This window comes from Malurus melanocephalus, unplaced genomic scaffold (assembly GCF_030028575.1).
Source record: "Malurus melanocephalus ecotype Western Australia unplaced genomic scaffold, MMel_1.1 scaffold_854, whole genome shotgun sequence".
Taxonomy (NCBI): domain Eukaryota; kingdom Metazoa; phylum Chordata; class Aves; order Passeriformes; family Maluridae; genus Malurus; species Malurus melanocephalus.
In genome coordinates, this window is record NW_026624086.1 from 98396 (window position 1) to 115344 (window position 16949).

Here is a 16949-nt window from a genome sequence, read left to right on the forward strand (position 1 = left end):
CGGCACGGCCCGGCGGGGGCGGCGCTTGGCGCTGGCAGGCCCGGCCCGGTCGAGCGTGCGCAGCTCCTGCGCCCTTTAAGCCGCGCCGCCCCTGCCCGCACGGGTGTCTGTGCCGCGGGAGCCGAGCGGGAAGGAGCTGCCACAGCGCCGGGACGCGCCTTCCTCTTCCTTCTCCTTCTTCTCCTCCTTCTGTCCCCCTGCTYCTCCTCTCCGGCCTCGCCGCAGCCCCCTCCTCCCCACCCCGTGCCCTGCTCCTCCCGCCACTGCCAGCTCTAAGATGCCCCGCTATGAACTGGCTTTGATCGTGAAAGCCATGCAGAGGGTGAGTGAGGGACAGGAGACGGGAGGAAGGGAGGGAGGCAGGTGGGACTGGCAGACCCCCCCTTGGCCCGTGGTGTCGCCGCGGTGTCCCCTCGGTGCCCGCTGTCCCCGCCGCACCGCGTGGCCCGGCCGGCCCTGTCGCCCGCAGTGTGGCAGCGTGTCCTCGGCTCCGCGGGGCTCCCTCCGCGCTCCGGCCCCGAGCCCATCGCCCCTTCCCTGCCCGCGCCCTTGGAGCCTTGGCTGCGCCGCTCCCCCCGAGCCGCAGTCCCCTCTCCCCCTCCCCTCTGGTCCGCAGGTAAGCAGATCCCACGCTTCCCGAGCCAAAGAGATGCGGTTTTCCTTCTCCATCGCTCCCTCCCTGTCTGGAGCAGGTGAGCCCGGCCCTTTCGGAGCAGGTGTGCCCCTGCCAGCGCATCCCCCTCTCCCTCTGCAGCACCAGCGCTCTCCATCCCCCTCCCCGCACCTGCGCTGGCATCACCGGGCACCTCCTCGCCTCCCCTCGGCTCCGGAAAGCCTTGGAGCAAGGGAAAAGGGGAAAAGCGAGGATTTTCTCCAGCCAGCTCCCAAGTGCGGGATGGCACCTTCCCCCCCTCCCCYCCGTGTGCCAGGGAAGTGCCAAGGATGGGGTTTTGCCCACACCAGTTGAGCGGGGCCGATAGGCTGGGCCCTATCGCCCCCGGGAAGGGGCGCTGGGGGTGGCAGCAGCCGTTGCCGCTGTTTTTTGGCAGCGCGGTGATAACAGAGCTCCGTTAAATGATGCTCTTCCCATTCGGCAGGAGCTGAGTCAATACGTGGGGGGGGGGAGTGGGGGATGTGTGTGCGTGTGCGTACAAATAATAATAAAATAGGGCCATCTCCGTGTGGATGCGAGGTTTATTTGGTAAATAACATCTGATGCTGGCCCTTCTCTAGTACCTTCTATAGCCTTTGTTTATCTGCTGCTTTCCAGCTTAAAACGCAGTGCTGGTGTTGGAATGTAGCAGCACTTGTGCTGGGCTGGAGCCCTCTGATCCAGCTCGGCGTAGATACTCTGGGATTTACCCTTCATTCCCACCAGCACCCTTTCCCACCGAGCAGCAGGAGCCCAGCAGCGTGGCCGTGTTTTTTTGGGAATTACGGGAGCACGTCTGGTGTGCCGCATGCACTAGTACATTTCCATTCATTTTGCATGGACCATCCACATGTCGGGGCTGGCTTTTTTTTTTTTTTTTATAATGTATTTTTTCCCCGTGGTTTAGCTGCAGAAGCTGTAGTAGAGACATCTCACCTGGGTCCTCTAGTGGAGAAATATAGCAGCAGGGAGAAAGGCGGGTGACATTGCTGCACCAGCTCACCCGGGCAAAAAACACTGCTTTTCCACCTGCTTGTCAACATGAAATATTTTTCCGATTTTTTTTTTTCTTTTGCACACCCCTTCCCATGGGTGGATAAGGCAGAGATGCTTTTTACAGCTGTGCYGTTGATGTGGGAGATGCTTTAAACTGGGTAAGCACTCAGCACGCAGGGCAGGACAGGAAGCATAGCAAATCTGCCGTAATACTGAGGCAGGACTAAACTGACTTCTCTGAAAGGATGCCATGGAGTGCTCTCTGCTGGAAAGGCTCTTTGGTTTCTAGGATCTGAGCACAGAGATTCAGGGATAAGCTTTTAGCTGTAAGATGCTTCTAATGAGCATCAGCGCGCTCGGGATTTAACATCTGCAACCTTTGCATCTTTGAAGTTGGACTCTCCTGCCTGTTCTTTCCAGATGGAGGTACCTTTAAGATTTTGGGTTTTTTTTTTTTTTTTAAGCTCTGTGATTATGTCCAAACATTTCAGTTTGTGCTGGTGTTTTTAACCCACCCTTGTTGTAACTCTAAAATTTACAGTCTGTCTGTAAGTGCTGCTATTTTTGTGTGGTTTTCAGTACACCAGATCTGGGTGCTCTTTAGTGTCCCAATATTTTGCTACTCCTGCCTTTCTTGTGCCATAAGAACACTTGGACATATTTTCTCTGGTGGTTTTATGCTCCGTGGTGCTGCTGGATCCTGGAAGAGGGGGTTTGCTCTAATGACCCCTGTAAGCTGTGCATAATCCTGGCTGTAATACTGAATTTAATGAGTCTTATATATTAAATATGGGTCTAATAATATTAGCCAGTCTGAAATAGTGGAATGATTCCTAACTCCTTCCTGTAGAGGAATGAATGCCATTGCTTTTCCACACTGGTGAAGTAAAATGACCTGGGCAGATGTTCCCTGTCCTGCCCTGTCAGTCCCTCTGTGGTGGCTGCGTGTCCTGGTGGTGTCTCAGCAAATGTTGACCCTTTTCTTGATGTCTGTGATGTCCTTCCTCACCTGTGGCAGCTCCCCTGCCCTCCAAAACCAGCAAACCTTTGTCTTGGCTTCCCTGTGCTCTAGGGCTTGTCCTGAACTTCTTGGAGCTCCCTGGCAACTTGGTGCCAACCTCAGCCTGGAACACTTTCCTGCCTCTCAGAGGCAAACTTGTTGTTTCTTTGGGGTTTTCCCCACCCACAGCTTTCTTTTAATAGTTCCCTTAGCATTCTTGGAGACCCAGGCAGAATAAGTCCCTCCAGTTTGTTTTTGTTACTTTAAACCCTGTTGCTCCTTAGCCCTGCTCATGTCCAAGTCAGGGATCCCTTCCTGTTCTTTTCCTGCTTTTTTTGGTTTGTAGTCCGTTGGGAGGGTCCTGGGGCCAGCACATCCCATCCATCCTGCCCGATGCTCTCCTCAGGCTTGGCAGACTCCAGAGCCTCTTCATTTCTCCTTTTGTGCCTTAGAAACACAACCTCCAGAGCTTTGGGGCTGGTGGGGGCATTAGGGAAAACTTTCACTTTGCACTGGTTTCTCTTTCCAGCCCTTGTCACTGCTTGTCTGCATGTATTTTCCACAAAAAGTCGGGATTTTATTCTGAAGTCAAAGCTGAGCAGCTCTTCCCTGTCCTGAATTGTGAGAGGTGATGGACTTGGACTAAAACACTATTTTTTATATACTAAAACACATTTTATATACTGTATGTATGTATATATGCAATCTTTCCTCAGCAGAGACCCCAGTTAGTGACTCTTAGGAAAACAATAATAAAAGCCCTAAAAGCCCCCCCAAACCAAATAACTCCCCCACTACTCTGGTGTATTTGTAGGGTGAGGGCCTTGCTTATGTGTGAGTTTGTGGAGGTGATGCTTTGGGCAAAGAAAGAGCTCAGTGAAATGATGCATTTTGCCCAAATGTGCTGCTTTCCACACTGCAGCATGGAAAGAACAGATGCTGAGGGGAGCTGGGGGAGTTGGGTGGCAGATTTGTTATCAGCCATGTCCTGGTGTTTGCAGACAAAACGTTAGCTGCCCTCAGCAGCCCCAGCCAAGGGGCAGATGAAGGCACAGCTGTCCATGGCCTGAATTCCCTGGACAGAAGGAGTTTCTAATGATTCCTGATTTTCTCCCAGGAGAGTCATCCGTGGCTGTCAGTAAGGGATTGTAGCAGGGCAGCACCTTCGGCAGGGAAGGGCAGTGAATCCACCTGAGTGAATCTTCAGGAATTCTCGCTGCGTGGGAGAGGGGAGCTCTGCAGGGAGGCTTCCTCCTCCTGCTGAAACGGCCCGGGAGCCCAGGGAAGGGGAAGGAAGGAAGAGCTGGAAATGGCTTCCTGCTGCTCCAAGGATCCTCTGGACAGTGACCAGGGGGTKGCAATGCCAGGCCTCTGAGGCACTGGACGTAGTGTGGCAATCCCACAGTCCTTGAGCTTGGAAAAGAGCTCCAGGATTGAGTCCAGTCTGTGGCTAATCCCCACCTTGTCACCCAGAGCAAAGCACAGGGACACCTGTGCTCAACAGCCCCACTTTGCAGCTGGAACTGAATGGGCACTTTGTAAATACCTCAGAGTATTTAACTAAAAATGGGGAAGTTTGTCCATATTTTATCAGTGTTTTATTAGCAGTGTGCTCATCTCCGTCACTTCACCTGTAACAAACAAATTTCAAATACACAATGTCATAGTCTAAAACCTAATTGGCTTTTTTTTTCAGCAAATACCTGGCCTAGAAGACCCATCCATCCACTTCTGTAATTAGTTTGGGTTGGAAGGGGCCTTAAAAATCACCTCGTTCCACCCCCTGCTGTGGGCAGGGACACCTTCCACTATCCCAGCTTGCTCCAAGCCCCAGTGTCCAACCTGGCCTTGGACACCTCCAAATAATATTATTAATAATAATCCTGCAGTGAATGTGGGCTCTCATTTCCACAGCCATGTTCTAGCAACACAACTTGCCTTCAGCAGCTGTTTGTTGCTTTTGGAGTGGGTTGCCATGTTTCCAAAATTCCCTACCTGCTGTGTGGAGATTGTTGGCTATTCTGGGAAAGCCAAAGTAAATGGGCAGTAGTGTTGCTTGACATCTTGACTATTCCACTTAATTGCTGTGTAGGCAGCTGCAGCAATTGGGCTTTTGATGTCTCAGTTGCCAGGAAGGAGGGGGGAGAATGAAGCAGGAAGATACTGGGTTTATTTTATTTTCTTTCTGGTGAACCACCTGTTCTTCTAATGGAATTGTGCATCTTCCCCACCCCTCTTCCCAGCTGAGCAGGTTAAAATTACACAAAAGTTTTTTCCTCTGTTCCCACTGGCATTTTTAGGAGGCTGCAACAGGCTCTTCAGCCTGGCAGGGAGGGAGCCTGGAGCTGGGGGTGGTGCTGGAAAGGAGACCAAAGGAACTGAAGCACATGATTAGAAAACAAGATCCAGCATTGACTCTGCTGGGGGAGTCCCCTTTTTGTTTTCTGCCTCGAGCATTCCGTAAGAAGAACTGGATTTTGAAGAGCATRTGGACAGCATTTGGGAATGATAACCACTTCCCTGATGTTTGCCATTTTCAGTCTTGGAGGAGCCTGAATTTTTGCCAAGTGTGGGATATGTGCCTGGGGCTGAGGGGACATAGAAGATTCTTCTCTCCTACAAAATAATTTCAGTTTCTTGCAGCCCCTGGTGGGATTTCAGTGGGATTTGGCCAGTCCCCCTTCAGGGAGCAGCAGTGAGGCTTCACTTTTGAGATAAAACTTCTCTTGTCTGCCCCTGGTACCTCCTCAGCAATGAGCTCTTTGCTCCTGGTTGGGTTTTGTTCCTGCTGTGTTCTCTGGCTMTGGGAACTGGGAGCTGTTGAACTTCAGCATGGAGCAGATCCTGTCCCTGAACTCTTGGAAGAGAAGGCAGGAGAACCTRTTGTACTAAAGCAGCATTATTGCTTCCCATTGTTGGAAACTCCTCAGATGTGACTGACTCCTGTAAAAGTTGTCCATTAATTATATCAGTGACAAAGAGCTGCTCATTCAGCCCATGTGTGTTTGTGTTTCTTGTCCCCTAATATTCATACATTCCTTCCTTTGGAATGATGGAAGTTCTGGTTTTCTCTGTGTGTTCTTTCAGRAGCTGTTTTCTCCAGTTCCCTTATCCCAGAACCGTAATTTCCACACAAAAATTGCTTTAAGTTTTTGCTCAAATAATTTATCTTCCCTTTTTTTTCTTTGCCCAGAGAAGCTGTGGCTGCTCCTGGGTCCCTGGCAGTGTTCAAGGCCAGGTTGGAAACTGGATCTTGGAGCAGCCTGGGACAATGGGAGGTGTCCCTGCCCATGGAGGAGCTTTAAGGTCCCTTCAGTCTCAACCATTCCRTGATTGTATGATTTGTYAGGCTCTATCCATGACAGGCTTGTAATTCCTGGAGCCACAGGCACCCACATGTCCCAGCTGCAAATCTGGGGTGATGGAAGAGCTGTTTATGTGGAAGCAGCTGCTTGATGGAGCTTCAAATCCCACCCTCTGTGTCCATTGCTTGAGAGCAGCAGAAACCTCTGGGCACTGGGTTATTCCCTAGAAAAATTCCTGTGCAGCATTAGGAATATCCTCAGTGTGCAGTGAGGAGCTGATAAAAAGGTGAAAACAGGGGAAAATAGCAGCACACAGAGAGATGCAAAATATATCTAATTATGTAGGACAAGAAAAATAGGAAGTAAATACGTGGAAAGTAAGATAGAAGTGAGGGACCTGTCCTGTGGCAGTACTGGTTCAAATATTGGTGCTAAAAATGAGATTCTCCGAAAAATACATCACCCTGGGGAGGAGAGAAGGGCGGGAAGGAAGTGGATGTAAAAGGAGGGTCGTGAACCCAAGAAACAGGAATGAGGAACTGCAGAAGAACTGTTGTTCTGCTATTTTTTAATCCCGGGTTGTCCACCTGCAAGCCAGTCCTGGTGTTCAGTTCTGCAGATGTCTATGGAATGACAAAAAGCCAGGTCTATGCAGAGGATGGATACAGGGAGGGAGCATGTTCAGTGGAATTGGTGTTTTAGAAAAATAAATCAGTATTTGGTAGCTTTTAATACAGATATTGTGCATCAAGCTGTGTAATTGGCATTAATTGTCTTTAACTAACTGAACTTTATTGAAGCCTTGTTTTGGTGCCTTGAAATCTCCAAGAAGGATCAGAATTCTTGCAACAGCACCCAGCTGAGTTTGGAGAGCCTCAATCCTAAATTCTTGGATTATCTTTGTTCCTGAACTTCTGTCTTGTCTTTCAATAATCTTTGTGATGCTTTATATTCCTCCAAAGATTTGGGCAGCCATAAATGTGATAGGAATTTGGGGAAGTCCTGAAGAAGCTTAATGAGTCTGTTTTTTTTGTTCTTCCTAGAAATTTGCAGAAGCATTTCCTCCTGGTGTTTTGCCCAGTTTCATGGGGACTGACACTGCCACTGTTTCTTTTTCATTTTCCAAGTAACTTCTGCACCCTCCCAGCCAAAATCCCCCTCAAACTGGATGAAGCAGCAAAATTTTTAGGCTGGGATTATGCAGTTCCTGCTGCCTGGTGATAACCACCATCTGGATCACATCTTTGAACCTCCAGCTGAGCTAAAGGGGCATCTTCAATAGTGGCAGAGATTTTGCAGCATTTCTGATATTTGCTTCTGATAAGGTGATAACTTGTCCAGAGAACTGAAGTGGTCCCAAATCCACTCCAGAAATCAAATACTTGGATTTTTTTGGTATGACTGACCCACTCTCTTGCTGCTGCTCTGGTGATCAGGTACTTGTGATCAGGTACTTCATCTCCTTCCTGCCATGGCAGTGAAATGTTTGTGCTTCTGGTTTTTGGGTTGCCAGAAGAAGGGATTTGAGCCTTGGTGCTCAGTGTCCCTCTGCAGCTTGCAATGCAGTGTGACCTGGAGTGAGATCCTGCCTGGTGCTGTGTGATGCCAGAACCTTCCCATTTCTGCCAGCCCCTTCCCACTTGCTTGAACATTTCTGGCTTTTGCTGTTTGCCCCTGGTGCCCTTGGCTTTGCTGCTGCCCCCGTGGCTGTGGGGTTGTCTGTGCCCCTTTTGCTGTCAGTTCCTGTGGAAAAGACCTGTGTCCTGTGCAGGGAGGAACGGCACCTCTCTGTTTACTTGCTGGGGCTGAGTTTGTGGTGACACCCTGAGCTCAGGAGGGCCCTGCTGGAGCTGCAGCACAGGTGTGAARGGTTCTGCTCATTTCCCAGGGAACAGTGGCCCCGTTCCTCAGCAGTTTGTGCTCCCCTCACAAAGTTCCAGGGTCATTCAGCTCCCAGCCCAGGGAGTCCCAGCTGTGCCCAATGCCCACCTTGTCCCCAGCCCAGAGCACTCAGTGCCACCTCCAGCCCTTCCTGGGACACCTCCAGGGATGGGGACTCCAAAGCTCCCTGGGCAGCCCCTTCCATTTCCTTTCCATGAAGAAATTCCTCCAGATARCATTTGTCACCCACAGAAACATAAGCCAATTCTTTGGACTGACAAGGGGAAAAGGAAGTTATTAACTCCTTCTTTTCTTTAAATTACTAAGTGATGGATTAATCTCAAGACCTGGAAAAGCTGCTTCGTCATGTCTGGGTGGGCCTGGAGAAGACAGAATTTCTTTCTGATATCTGCATTTTAACAGATACAAAGTCCTTTTATATYTCCTTGCTTCTGTCCCCAGCTCACCCCCCTTCCCCTGTCGGTGTTTAGAGTTTTGGGAAGAACACTGGAAGCAAATCAGTTCCTTGTTCCTGCTGGAGTGCTGGGGACTGGCTCTTGGCAAAGGGAAGCAGCCAAGTGTGAATGTCACAGGCAGTGGCATGAAGTGGCTTGGRGAGGGTGATGCAGATTCAGGAAAAATCCATCTTTTYTTGATTTGCACAAGTGGAGCTTCTYCACTTCCYGAGTGCTGGGGTGTCTTTCCTCTGCCTTCTCCCCCCTCCTTCATTTGTGACTTGGTGGGACACTGCARTAGGTGTATTTGCTTGGATTGAGGGGGGAAAATGGTTAAAAAAAAACCCGAAATGACAATTAAATGATGTTCTGCCCTAACAGTGTGAGTCCCAGTGCCCTTGAGCTCCAGTTGGCCTTGCATCACTCCAGTTTCTGCTCTGTAATTGTCCACTGGGCATCCCATTTTTGACAGGCAAATGCAGTGAGTTCTCTGTTTATTTGCTCTGGGGTTACTTAYTTCTCTCATGTCTCTCTCAGCAGTTGTGTAGAAAAGAACCAAGAAGAATTTCTGGTGGAACAAGCTGCTTTGTTCTGATGCTGCAGTAAAATGAAGACCAGAGCTGGAGTGATTCCTGAGCAAAACAAAAGTTCATTACGTGTTCATAACAACTCCCTTGAGTGAGTGACTTGGTCCTTGCACCTCAAATGGGATTTTTTTGGTAGTGATGATTTCTGGAGCTGGSTCCTGTGTTGTCCAGGCCAGCAGGAGTGGTGACTGCGCAGAGTGACCAGCAGGTTTCGCCAGGTTGGCTCAGGTGACTTGGAAATGTGGCCTTGTCCTGCTGCAGCCTCTTGAGTCCAGGTCTGGCCTGGCATCCCCAGCAGCTCCAGTTATTTATTGGATGCTCCAGGTCAGCCTCTGCTTCCTCTGTCTGTCCCAGGGAGTTCCTGGCACATTCCTCTGCCCCAGCTCCTGGTTTTCAAGGAAAAGCCTGGAACTGCTGCCCTGGATGCTGAGGGTAGCCAAGGATGGCCCCTGCTTCCTCAAGGGCATGTACTAGATAATTTATGTATCACTTACTCCAGGAAGAGCTTCAGTGTTCCTTTTCTGTGTTCTGGAGTGCTGCAGTAAATGGAACAAAGCTTTTCCTCCTTTTTTTTTTTTTTTTTTTTTTTTTTTTTTTTTTTTCTTTTTAAGAGTAACTAATGCAATCTTAAAGTTGTACTTTTTTTTTTTTTTTTTTTTTTTTTTTTTCTGAGACTTTTTTTTCCCCTGAGGCTGCCCCGTGTTTATTGTGGAGCAGTGGGCAGGTAGGAACTCACTGATGTGTCCGTGGCAGGAGTGTGAGGAGTCTGGAAAACACACTCCAGGGGTTGGACATGGTACAGACCCTGCTAAAGGCATGAGACTTGTGTTATTTATTGCTTTTTCTGTGAGCACAATCCTGGCAATCTGGACAGATTTCTAACACACAGCAGAGCTGTTCAGTAGGTAAATGCTACAGGTCTGAGTTCAAATACTCCTGCTTCAGGGTGAGTTCAAATACTCCTGCTTCAGGGTGGAGAGGGAAAATGTTGTTTCCAAGGGTCCTCAAAGCTACTTGGAAATCTGTGAACAAAATATGTAATTTACTAACAGTGGTAGCAATGGACACTCCTGTGGGATAGGTGGGCATCTGCATCTCCAAATTAACCCTTAAAACCTTGAGATTGGTGAGGAGAAAAGGGAAGTCAGCTCAGAAACTTCCATCTGCCGAGAAGCCGACTGAGCTGAGAACAAATCGTGGCTTCAGGGCTGGAGCAGTTGGGATCTGGCATGTTTTAAACACCCATTTTATTAGCAAAGCACTGTGGAGAAAGTTTTCCTTTAGAACAATCATACAAATTTCTCMTCAAAATCCCACCCTGGGTCTGCTTCACATTATGAAATCTCTCTTCAGGGACTTGCTTGGGGTTTTTTTTTCCCCTTAAGGAACAGGCTGGGTGTTGGAGAGACATATGCATTGTTTCACCAGAGCTGCAGCCTCTATCTCCAGACAAGAGGGAAGCACATTGTTTTGTGTCTTTGATATAATCCAGCCAGAAAACAGCCTCAGGGAAGAAAATTCCCAGTCCTTGGCAGCAGCACTGTCTTTCTGTCTTTTTTTTTCCCCCCTCTGTCAGTGCCACAATGTTCACTGTTCTAATAACTCAGGATTAAACTCACATGGGGCATCTCAAAAGTCCTTTGTAAGACTTGAGGTCAGAACTTGCTGAAAGTTCAGAGGGACGAGTCTCATTTTCCTAATGAGGAAAAGTTCCAGGGTTATTTTGGAATTAGGTCTAAGAAACTGGTACAAGAAGCTACTTCAGTGTTGTAATTTAGTGACAGTGCAGCAGATTTGTGGTGGCTGATGAAAACTTTCCACCTTCCAGCTCGGGCAAAAAACCCTCAGGTTTTGGTGACAAAGGGCAGGGTTCAGCTCTCTGCCATTTGATTATTTCAGGTGCATGGTCTGGCTGCATCTTCCTATGGAAAATGCTCCAGGAGCTTCACATGTTTATTTTGGTTGGAAGGAGCCCCTTGGAGCTGGAGTGACTTAATTGAGGAATGTCACAATTTRTTTGAGAACAGCTGCATGTGTACTGACCCACTTATCTGGAATTACAGAAGCTTTGGATTCCCAGGGAYCTTAAAGCCCATCCAGTCCCACCCCCAGGGCAGGGACACTTTCCATTATCCCTGGTTGCTCCAAGCCCTGTTGAACCTGKCTGTGGGCACTCCCAGGGATGGYGCAGCCACAGGTTCCCTGTTAACATCCTGTTTATAGGAACACTATGAGCTGGAACTTCTGCTATCAAATAGAATTCATTTTAACATTTTGGTGAGTTCTCCATATTGCTCCATAGGATATTTTTGAAAGGTCATTGATGAACCTACAGGGAAATTGTAGGAGGTGAACTCAAGTTGAAATCGAACATTTTTCAGTAATAAGGACAACAGAAGAGGGAAAATATCAATAATTACCATTTCTTTATCTTGCTTGTTCTTCTGGTGTTCTGTATAGTATTTTTTCTTCTTTTTATCATGCCTGAGTAAAATCTCTTCTTCCCTTTCCCTTCAAATATTTATAGTTTTGGTGTAAACATAATGTAGTTGAAAATTTAGCTGAATACAGCAAAAGACACAACACTATTAAAGTGTTGCTCCAAAGTGCTTAAAACTAAGAATAGTCCATTAAACTTGGCTCTGATTGCGTCATCTGATGTGAAGTGTTTATAATTTGGGGTTGGATTAAGCTATTAGACCGTTTAACTACTCCTGTATTTGCGGGTGGGGAGAAATGTGAATTCTTCTGTGGRAGAATTGAAAATACATCTGTGGTTTGAGGCTTCTGAGGAATGATAAATTTAGCCCAGTGCAGTAATCAGTCCGTTTTGTGCCATGTCTCCTAAGTCTCTCATTATTGGCTGTAATTCCAGCAGAAGGAATATCTCTATTCTCAAGTGGGTTTGTGGTGCTGGGGGGGAACCCTCATTATTTTTTTTTTTTTTTACATTTTCTCCTGAAAAACAGTTGGATCATACAAAAGGCACKATGGTGGGTTTCTCCTTAAGGCTGAAGTTATGGTTTGCTTGGAGCTATTTTTGAAATCTGTGAGGAGTTGCACGTTTTCACCTCAGCACCATTGCTGCCTTCAACACATGTGCATTTTCAACCTTAGCTCTCTGGGAATGTGAAATGGTTTTATTGACCCTTTAAACAAACCCAATATATGACAGAGATGCTAAACAAGAAACCAGCCAAATATTAGAATATGTTATCAGGCTGTTTGCATTAATCATTAATTAATGGGGAAATGGGAGCTTTGGCCCCATGCCAGAGAATGAACTGGAAGGGGAGTGCCTGGAGCTGARGCTTGTAGGACCTGTGAGACTATGGTCCAAAAACAGACCCATTGTTGGTTTTTTGTGCCTTTACCAGTGRGTAGGAAAGGGGAGTGGAGTCAGACCCCATTCCTCACCTTCTGTAATAATCTCATTATTGCTGCTAAAGGTTTGTATTCTGATATTTAGACTAAACCTGTTCTTTCCTTCAGTCGTCCCTTCCCATGGCCATTGGGTGCAGGAAATAGAAGAGTCCTGCTCTCTCTAAACACATAAAAAGCTTTTGGGTAAATGTRGCCCTGGCACAGGGTGCCCAGAGAAGCTGYGGCCGCCCCTGGATCCCTYTGAGTGCCCAAGGCCAGGCTGGACATTGGGGCTGGGRGCAGCCTGGGATAGTGGGAGGTGTCCCTGGGTGGGCTTTAATGTCCCTCCATCCCAAACCATTCCATGATTTGTGGTACCTCCCAAGGCAGGAACRGGAGACAGGAGCCCATCCCAAATCCATGAGGGAGGTGGGAGCCCCGTGCAGCTCCTCAGTGCCCCTTCCTCTCTGATYTCCTTGCCAGCAAATCTTTATTGTCCCCTTCCCTCCACTCCCAGGGCTTCAGTTCTCTGTGCCCAAATGAGTTGTTTCCTGATGTRCTTTGGGAGACTGCCAGGTGGGGTTGGGAATTTGGGAAGAGAGCAGCAGGGGATTCTTTGCCTCCACACCTCCCACCTCTCCCTGCTGGGATGCGGATGGATGTTGGGAAGGGCCCTTCCTTGCTTCCAGAACCCACCCAGTGTTCCCTCCTGTGTCTGTGGTGCTCCCTCAAACTCCCAGATGTCAGTATCCGAGGGCACTGCCATAAAACAGCAGGTCAGGYAGAGTTTTGCTTCTGCCATTTGCTGGAATGGGATGTTTTCTCCCCTTGGATCACCTGGGATGTGTATGGAGAGCTTTCCCAATAAAAATAACCCTGTGGTTATCTGTACCCCAGACAGGAGCAAACTCACCTCCAAACCTATGGAATAACCGTGCTTCTCCAGCTGATTTGACATGGATGTTGCTTTCTGACAATGCTGTGACCTCACTTTGGGTTTTTTGGCAGCCAGCTGCTGTCTCAAGTGCRTTCCTGTGGTGTCAGCATCTCCCAGGATTTTGGGGGTGCAGTGCAGGAAATGCTGAGCCAGGTCTGGGCTCCATAGTGATTGTCACTTGAGTTACTTTAATTTTATTTTCCTAAGATTGTTTGAAGACCTGGTTAACRGTTTGAGAAGGAGACTTGTGAGACATCGGAGTAAAAAAAAAAGGAAATGTATTTTTGTTGCTTGCCTTGTTCTTGGGATCTTATTTGGGTCACTCAATGCTCCTGAATTGCTGCGTCTCTGAAGGTACCTGTAACCACTGAAGCTGACTTGTAAAAGGCTTTTACCGCTTAGCCCTACAAATATTTAATGATGTCTGTTTGGATTGCAGGAGATATAAAGGGGGAAAAATCTGTGGTGTTCAGTGATTTGTTTTACTACACTTCAAATTTTTTCTCATTACTTCATGAAATTCCTCTCTAATTCAATCTTTGTCTTTTGTCTTTGCTGCCTTGCAGGGTTGGTACAGTAGGCCTCACTAAACTTAGCTGCAACTAAGAATTTCTCCTACATCAACTGAGTTAAGGCTGATGCTCTTGTGGAATGTGGATTAAAAGTGCGTGCTAAGTTCCCAAATTTGAGAAGCGGAGAAAAGTAAATGTACCACTGCCACCAGCATCAGGACAGCAAACCAAGGGACAAAGAATTTGACCCGCTGTGTTGATTTTGGTTAAAACTGGTTCACGCGGTGCTTAAGAGACGTTGGCTGGGGGGCGAGAAGTGGACGTCAGCGAAGGCTTTTTGGTTACAGAATGAGGGCTGCTTTGGAGCCAGCAGACATTGCCATTGTGGCCCTGTACTTCGTGCTTGTAATATGCATAGGTTTCTTTGCCATGTGGAAAAACAATCGGAGCACCGTGAGTGGCTACTTTTTGGCAGGGCGTTCTATGACCTGGGTAGCTATCGGGGCCTCRTTGTTTGTGAGCAATATTGGAAGTGAACATTTCATTGGGCTCGCAGGATCTGGAGCGGCGAGCGGATTCGCCGTAGGCGCGTGGGAGTTCAACGCCTTAATGCTTTTGCAGCTTTTGGGATGGGTCTTCGTGCCAGTCTACATCCGGTCGGGAGTGTACACCATGCCCGAATACTTGTCCAAGCGGTTTGGAGGGCATAGGATTCAAGTCTATTTTGCAGCGTTGTCTCTAATTCTTTATATCTTCACCAAACTCTCGGTTGACTTGTATTCGGGGGCACTTTTTATCCAAGAGTCCCTAGGGTGGAACCTCTATGTGTCGGTGATCCTGCTGATCGGCATGACGGCGCTGCTCACTGTCACCGGGGGGTTGGTGGCCGTCATCTACACGGACACTCTGCAAGCCCTGCTTATGATCATCGGGGCCCTCACGCTCATGATCATAAGCCTGATGGAGGTCGGGGGGTTCGAAGAAGTGAAAAGGAGGTACATGCTGGCGACCCCAAACGTCACCTCCATCCTCCTGACCTACAACATCTCCAACACCAACTCCTGCAACGTCAGCCCGAAGCCCGACGCTCTGAAAATGCTGCGTGAGCCGACGGACGAGGACATTCCCTGGCCTGGATTTCTGCTGGGACAGACCCCGGCCTCRGTGTGGTACTGGTGCGCTGACCAAGTCATAGTGCAGAGAGTCCTGGCCGCCAAAAACATCGCTCACGCCAAGGGCTCCACCCTCATGGCCGGCTTCCTGAAGCTGCTGCCCATGTTCATCATCGTGGTRCCGGGGATGATCTCCCGCATCCTGTTCGTGGACGACATCGCCTGCATCAACCCCGAGCACTGCTTCCAGGTGTGTGGCAGCAGGGCCGGCTGCTCCAACATCGCCTACCCGCGCCTGGTGATGCGGCTGGTGCCTGTGGGACTGCGTGGCCTCATGATGGCCGTCATGATCGCTGCCCTYATGAGCGACCTGGACTCCATCTTCAACAGCGCCAGCACCATCTTCACGCTCGACGTCTACAAGCTCATCCGCAAGAGCGCCACTTCGCGCGAGCTCATGGTGGTGGGCAGGGTGTTCGTGGCCTTCATGGTGGTCATCAGCATTGCCTGGGTGCCCATCATTGTGGAGATGCAGGGCGGCCAGATGTACCTGTACATCCAGGAGGTGGCAGACTACCTGACCCCRCCGGTGGCCGCCCTGTTCCTCATGGCCATCTTCTGGAAGCGCTGCAACGAGCAGGGAGCTTTCTACGGCGGCATGGCCGGCTTCATCCTGGGCGCCGTCCGCCTCATCCTGGCCTTCTTCTACCGCGCCCCTGAGTGTGACCAGCCCGACACGCGGCCCGGCTTCATCAAGAACGTCCACTACATGTACGTGGCCACAGGCCTGTTCTGGATCACGGGCGCCGTGACGGCGGTGGTGAGCCTGCTCACGCCGCCGCCCACCAAGGAGCAGGTGCGCACCACCACCTTCTGGGCGCTGAGGAAACCGAGCGCGCCCCAGGCCGTTGCCAAGGGGGAGCTGTACCGCGTGCAGGAGAAGAGCGTCCTCAAGCGCAACGAGAGCTCCAGCCACGTCATTCCCAATGGGAAGTCGGAGGACAACATTAAAAACGTGAAGCCAGAGGACATCAACCTCCTGGTGACGTGTAGGGATGACAGCACTCCGGTGATGTCGCTGAGCCACTCCGAGGTGGAGACACCCGTGGATTGTTATTCCAATGGACAGGCGGCTCTGATGGGGGAGAAAAAGCACGAAGAGGAGGAGACTGACACCAGGGAGAGACGTTTGAAATTCATAGATTGGTTCTGTGGTTTTAAAAGTAAAAACATAAGCAAGAGAGTGGTTCGGGAGGTTGAGGAAGAGACTGTTTGTTTAAAAATGCTGGAAGAGACTCCAAAAGTTAAACTGTTACTAAATACTGGACTGGTCTGTGTCTGTTCGCTTGGAATCTTCATGTTTGTCTACTTCTCTTTGTGAGTGAATAGTGAACTTTTAAGGGTATGGCTTAAACATACAGAAGTTGATACAGGTCTCTGGAGATTTTTGGTTTTCTTTTTGTTTTTTCTTTTCAAACAACATAACCACAACCCAGGCATTGTTTACGCTATAATTGTAAGATCAACTCAGCTTTAGCCTATTTYGAGACCTTTTGAGATGTGTTGTCCTCACTCTGCTGAAAGCAGAACCTGTGCTGTGGTGACTTTTTCTTTTTCCCCTTTTGTGTTGTTTTGTTTTGTTTTTTTTTTTTAATTTTTTTTTTTATTTTCCATTTGCAGCACTAACCTTTTGTTTTTCTGTGTATAAATATACCAAAGGCAGGCAGGTGGCTGTGTTTGGAGTCAGGCAGTTACAGCTCAGTCAGCATTAAGTGAAGATAACAGGTAATCAGTTACCAGTGGGTGAAATCTGAGCGATTAAAGCTTTAAAGCTGGGTCAGAAGATTTTTTTAAATGCAGAGCTGTGATGCACATTTATGAAATAACTGTATCACCTTGGCCAACTTAGCACTTTTCAATTACACTCACTGCTTTTTATTCTTTCCCCCCAGTTTCTCATTTCTCTTCTGGCAACAACAGGAAGCTGTTTTGTCTCATTTAAAGCACTTAAAACATGATAGCTCTTAGCAGCTTTCTGCCTTTATTTTATTCTTTGTAAGGAAATTTTTGTCTTTTGATTTTTATCCACTGTAAATTCTGTGACTTAAAAGTTGCCGTATTTAAAAAAAAAAAAAAAAGAGAAAGAAAC

At 48.5% G+C, this 16949-nt stretch overlaps 2 protein-coding genes across 3 annotated transcripts in view; both read left to right on the top strand.

The window, feature by feature from the left end:
* The first annotated feature begins 257 nt into the window (after window positions 1-257).
* SLC5A3 (solute carrier family 5 member 3) lies at window positions 258-16943 on the top strand. Of its 2 annotated transcripts, none has more exons than XM_057385679.1 (2): window positions 258-322; window positions 13743-16940. In XM_057385679.1, the coding sequence occupies exon 2, from the start codon at window positions 14037-14039 to the stop codon at window positions 16179-16181; it is 2145 nt and encodes a 714-aa protein (XP_057241662.1). In that variant the 5' UTR covers window positions 258-322; window positions 13743-14036; the 3' UTR covers window positions 16182-16940. The 2 variants fall into 2 exon arrangements, with proteins under 2 accessions (XP_057241662.1, XP_057241663.1); XM_057385680.1 differs by lacking the exon at window positions 258-322 and adding an exon at window positions 8986-9200 and having other exon boundaries at window positions 13743-16943.
* Window positions 264-16949, top strand: part of MRPS6 (mitochondrial ribosomal protein S6) — a 43408-nt gene continuing 26722 nt past the window's right edge. The window contains exon 1 of the mRNA XM_057385681.1: window positions 264-322. Within this exon, the coding sequence (XP_057241664.1) occupies window positions 278-322 (45 nt within the window). The 5' untranslated portion in view covers window positions 264-277. The remainder of the gene's footprint in view (window positions 323-16949) is intronic.